Below are 6,231 nucleotides of genomic sequence, written 5' to 3'. Positions count from 1 at the left end.
GTGTGTATATGTATGTATGTGTGTATATATATATATATATATATATATATATATTGTCCTTCTGTTTATCTTTTTGCCATAATAGTATGACCCACATGCTGTTAAATGGTCCTTTTTATGGGGATAACTTGGGTCACGATTCAAACGGGTTAGAACAACGCATACGCTGGAATGTTTACTCAGTTAGCTCTCTTTTATAAAATACGTAGTTCTACCAGCAGAACTGCTGCGTATAAACGATTTATGTATCTGGTATGAATTTGAACGTAAAAGCTAAAGTTAACTCGTATGGCGCGTATGATTTTCAGAAAGCGATGTTTTGTGCATTGCGTTATTAGGCTACATGCTATAGGATACTGTGATGTACAGTGTGTATATACTGATGTAATAGCAATGTTCAGTGAAATAGTATGTGTTACTGTAGTGTGCCTTGTCGTTTTGTAAATGGATGGCTCAGGTGTAGAGTTGATGTAATAAACATTTGATTATCTCTCCATTCCTTATAGATGCTTGTGGCCTGTCAGATGTGGCCCATGTGGAAAGTTTGCAAGAGAAGTCCCAGTGCGCTCTGGAGGAGTACGTTCGGAGCCAGTATCCCAACCAGCCAACTCGATTTGGGAAGTTATTACTGCGCTTGCCCTCTCTCCGTACAGTCTCGTCCTCGGTCATAGAGCAATTATTTTTCGTAAATAAAGAAATAAATAAATAACCCAATAAAATTAATACAAAAGGGAAAAAGGCAAGAGAAAAATAATTCAAGGAGTTTCATAATTGTTTCTGGGACAGCAAAATGCATTTAAGCGACAATTTGGAAATATTAAGAAGATAAGAAAAAAGTATTTTTTTTCCAAATTGCTTTATTATCCTGTGTCCATGTATCTATAGCTGTTTTGTAATTTTTGTTCCTCCTTTCTGGTTCCAAACCGGCCTATGTGATTCTGTAGTATGCAGTTGGTGTTTTTTTTTTTTTTAATAACCATGACTTATTCTAAAACAGTTCAGTAATGTAAAGACGTTCTTCGAGAATTCGAGAATTAAAACTAAATCCACAGCAATATAGGCTATGCTTAATGCTGCAAGCGCACTTACTCCATTGATGTCCCTTAATGAACAAGAGTAGGGATTATTTTCATGATCAACTCAAATTTACATACACAAAATGCCAGAGCACTAGTAACGTTCCAATGTCTTACACTATTCTTCTAACTGATATAGACACCATAAATCATTATCCTCATAAATCATTATGGAGCAATACTCCACTCTGAAAAAACTATCAGTTAGTTATATGCGCCACAAAATTATTTGCAAAATCTCATCGTATTTGGTTGAGAGATACGACCTGCCTCCATTTTTTTAAATATTTGGGTTCGGGAATGGTCGTCAGGTTGTAATGCAAATAGTAGAACAACGTGTTTGATTTTACAGTTAAGGAGACCCCCACTTAATATTTTCAGATGTATTACCGGAACCCACCTTAAGTTGCGCCCATGCGAATTCTCGCTTCTTACTCGCTCGCTGTGTTTTGCCACAGTAAACTGTATTTTGGACGTGGGGGAAATGATGGGCCATCATTCTTTTAATGATAAAGCAGCAGTATTAATAAGACGTACCTATAAATGTCCCTCAACACTTAAAGCATTAAAGTGCCTGTACAGCGCAAATGTGTTATTAACGGTTACTGAAGTCTATATACCATGGGGAACACGCTTAGAATTTACAAAGTAAGTCTTATAATTGTTCATTTCACTTGAGGGAAAAAAACACAAGTAGAGGCAGTATTCTTGTAAATATAGGTCAATTCATTTCAAGGACTTTTTCTTTATACAACGTATATGTGATTAAGAATAAAACTGTGGTTGCCAATTTTTTTCGGTAATGCAAATGTCTTCAAATGAGTGACAGACTTAGCTAGTAGCACTGAAAGTTCTGTTTGTAATGTACATACATATTAAGACAAATGTTTTTTTTTTCTTTCTTTCTTTTTCATGTATTTAGACTGTGAATGCATGGCCACAGGTCGCTAACCTATTTTACCTTTGATATATATATATAAATGTAAATGTTTTTGACTGTATAGATATAATCTGTGCATTCAGTACACTAGCCCTTGTATTTAAAAAGACAAAAAAAAATGGAAAAAAAAATGTTCGACGATAGGTTGACACTTAACAGGGTGAGCTGGTTTGGAAAGGGGTGGCTATTTTGACTTGGTGTTCTGCTCCTTTTCGGTCTGTAACAGATGCCTTGTGTGTGTATGTGTGAAAGCTTGCAATTTCGTCCTTGTTTTGAGGCTTTTCTTCAACACACAAGACACCATGTTGTGATTGGATAAAAAGGGATCATATTGTGTAGTTGATTGAACAGTTATTTTGGGCTGTTCTCTGCCACATATGGACCAGTGAATGATATGATTGTAATTATGAACAGTTTAAACTGACCCACGTTTTTATATAAATATATAAAATATATTACTGCAGGGTATTGATAACGTATAGATACTTTTTTATTATTATTGATTATTATTAATTGCAAGTGATATACGTGAGTGTGTGTGGAAGTTTATAGTTGAAAACAATTCTTGTTTGTTTGTGTTAGCTTATTGTAAACAAGCATTCTGCTGTAAATTTGTTCTTGGTATTAAATTATAATTTATGAATTTGAAATCAAAAGGCTTTCAATGTTGTGTTATTCACTAGCAGACAAATCTGTCTCTTCTGTCGAACAGTGAACTCATGCTCTGTCTCAAACTGCTGAAGGTTGGGTTTACGTATGTGTGTATGAGAGAGAGAGAGAGAGAGAGAGAGGGTTGGGGGGTGCGAGGGTGACTCCGAAGTTTGGCATGGGAAATTATCCAGGTTACGTCTAAATTCGGCTATGTAAATACACGTGCAAAGTGTTGCAGCTTAAAGTGAGAAAGCACTTTTGATTCGCCCTCTAACAATTTACTTTTTACACATTAATATTAATCCATCTTTGATAAAACAATAAGGAAACATCAAGTATCATGTCATTCCTACTTACCAGGTATAGATTGTGTGTATATGCGCAGAGGTTCTTGCTCATTGCCTTGTTGGGTATCACTTTCCTATTATATTATATATATATATATATATATATATATATTATATTATTATATTATTTGACCAGGCACACTGAGATAAAGTAGCCTAACTTATGATGGCTGAGGGAAAATGGAACGAACAATAATGGTAATCAGACCACTACCACCATTAGAGAGAGAGAGAGAGAGGGTTGGGGGGTGCGAGGGTGACTCCGAAGTTTGGCATGGGAAATTATCCAGGTTACGTCTAAATTCGGCTATGTAAATACACGTGCAAAGTGTTGCAGCTTAAAGTGAGAAAGCACTTTTGATTCGCCCTCTAACAATTTACTTTTTACACATTAATATTAATCCATCTTTGATAAAACAATAAGGAAACATCAAGTATCATGTCATTCCTACTTACCAGGTATAGATTGTGTGTATATGCGCAGAGGTTCTTGCTCATTGCCTTGTTGGGTATCACTTTCCATTTAAATACATAAAATCTTCTCAGAGCAGGTACTGACACGTCGGAACTGAAGTCGCATGAAATGCAACATTGGACGTTCAATACATGTCAAATGAAATGCCATCAGGTTGTAAACGTGACAAATGACAAAATGCAGACCCACTGTTTGTTCTACCTCGAACGCAGTATTTTATATGTCACATTTGGGGCTATCTGTTAGAGGACACCAAGCGTGTGAAGCTATCCTGTAAACTGCGCCTTCAACTTGGTGTCCTATTAGTTGAGTCAATATGGCGTCTTGCAATTCAACGCAAGCTACGGGCTCCCCGGAGCAAAGCGGTGTCTTGTAATAGAAACCACATTGCTAGGAGAGATGCAAAGATATGCTTGATATTTTCATTGTCAATGTAATTAAAACTTACTTTCCTTTTTTACGTAGGGTTATGTAGCCCAATTTAACAAGACCACTGCTAGCTCGTTAGTTTCTCCCTAAAATACAGTAAGTTTCCAGATCTCGTTTTACAAATTCTACTACTTGGGTATAGCTTTGAGGAAAAATTCGCTTTAAATGCACGTTTTGCTTTGATAGGCTTACCAGAGCAGGTTAGTAGTAATTTGGATCATGGCTTCACAGACTTGATTTTAGTTGACAGAGCGTGTATTGAGGCTGAACTCTATAATTTGCACTTCTGTTGTTTTATTAGCGTCGGACAACGAACTAATGAGGTCTCCCTCAGTACAATGTCACTTTTATTTATTTCTTCGTGGAAAAAGTACTACGGGATATGGCTGGCCAGCCGAGCCAACAACAAATGATTTCTAACTGCTTCTCCGTTGATTAACTATAGCCTAAATCTATAGCAGACATTTTAAACTCGTGTAAAGCACGTCGATATTCTTGCAGATGCTAGGGCTTTGTTTCATAAAGGCATTATTATGTGATGATGTAGATTCGGCAAAACTGCCTCAAAAATCGTTACCCACTGTTTAAATGTAAGGTGTTGGCGGTCGCGAAGGGTTGAATTGCTCGTTTACCGCCACGTCTACACTAAATTGCTGATGTTCCTAAATTAATTAAATGTAGGCCCAATTTTAAAAGTTAGCACATAATTATCCGGCCTAACTGTGGTACTGTAGCAAAAAACACTGTTTGTTTCGGAGGTTTTCAGCTTAATTTTAATATCAGGTTAATGATGACCTGGCCTATGTCTTCAAGCTAAGTGAATGTGGTTTTGTCGATCGGTTATACATCTGTTAGAGTCCTTAGCAAAAGTCATCATAGCTTTTGAGCTATCATATGCTCGCTTGTGTTGTTCGTATGATGAGCTCGACGAAGGAAGAGCCAGCAATTGGTTTCCATAGCGACCTCCAAAGAGCAGCGATAATAAGCAAAGCATAGACCCCCACGCCCTTAGAAAAAAAAAGACAATTTAACGTCTGTGTTGTTCCTTCACGTCACTTGAGTATCAACATATTTCTGTTTCATTATATTTATTGCCCCTCATAAGATTTGCTGAATATAGAGGGGACCTGTCCATAATTCCAGCCCTCAGATTTATATCAGTTTATATGAGAAAAACTCTCGTCACGACCTTAGTGTTTTGGCTTTTCAAATAATGAGGTACTTTGGAGAACTTTTGTCTGACGTCATCTATATATTTGCTGCAAATTGCGTGGAATAGAGCAATTAAACAACAATTTAATGTGGCCTAGTCTAGCACATAAGCGATTTTCTTTCCTTTTTGCAACTGTTTTAAGTAAATGCTTGTATTTTCGATAATCTTCATATTAATAACCATTATATATTTTTACAAAACCGCCAAATGCATGACTGGGTCAGTATGCCTATTTAATTTTTATGTATAGCCTATATAATTCTAAACTGGAGCCATAAAAAATACTCGTAATGGTTACCCAAAACATAACATGCTTCATTGCGACGTATGTGCATTTTTGCCTGTCCGTCTGTCTTTGTTATTTTGAATAAAGTGCTTTAAAATAGACTTGCTGCTCTCGGCTCGGTGGGTTCCTCTCTCTAAATGTTAGAAAATTGTGCCATCTACCCGCTATTCACAGAACTGTCACTTCCAGGACCTCCCGAGACCTTGAGCCAACTTTAACACAAAGGGAGAGACTGAGGGGGTTGGTGAGATGCTTCGAAGTGTAGCCTAGTCTGTTCAGTCTGGACTAAAACAAGCATTAAATCAATAACATTGAAGACTTTAAGCTTGATATATTATTTTAGTATAACTTACAGCGTACCAAAGTAAGGGGAGGGATTACATCACAGCATAGACTATATAAACCCATTGGACATCCCACCCCCCATTATATTTTTAAAAAAAAACATTTTTCCCAAAACATTTTTGGTTGCTCCATTCATACAATAATGTGTCAAATCCTTGAGGGTGAAGAATGTTCGGCTATTTTTATTATTACAGTCAGATCACATAATAATCTATGAATTTACGCAGAAGACATTAAACGCAATAAACAATTCTTGTTAGTGTAATAATGGTTACTTATGCTGTTTATAATAATATTTCCGTTTTGTCACACATACGTCTTTCTGTAATGAAACATCACAAAGTCTGTGAAGTTATTCTCTTCCACCGATTTGTTGGGAGAAAAGGAGCAGGTCACATAGGCCTACTGATCTTTAGCACAGTTTCAAAATGGACGGGTTAATTCTTGTTTCATTCATTAGCATTCCCAG

The 6,231-nt window shown here is 36.6% G+C and overlaps 1 protein-coding gene across 1 annotated transcript in view; it reads left to right on the top strand.

Moving 5' to 3' along the window:
- The window catches only part of nr2f2 (nuclear receptor subfamily 2, group F, member 2), a 134,783-nt gene that overhangs the window by 5,183 nt on the left and 123,369 nt on the right, over positions 1 to 6,231 (top strand). The window contains exon 3 of the mRNA XM_016521726.1: positions 507 to 685. Within this exon, the coding sequence (XP_016377212.1) occupies positions 507 to 685 (179 nt within the window). The remainder of the gene's footprint in view (positions 1 to 506; positions 686 to 6,231) is intronic.

Source organism: Sinocyclocheilus rhinocerous, unplaced genomic scaffold (assembly GCF_001515625.1).
Source record: "Sinocyclocheilus rhinocerous isolate Xijiao unplaced genomic scaffold, SAMN03320098_v1.1 scaffold1110, whole genome shotgun sequence".
In the NCBI taxonomy this organism is placed as follows: Eukaryota; Metazoa; Chordata; class Actinopteri; order Cypriniformes; family Cyprinidae; genus Sinocyclocheilus; species Sinocyclocheilus rhinocerous.
The sequence above is the reverse complement of the archived record's forward strand: the minus strand, read 5'-3'. Positions and strand labels throughout refer to the sequence as shown.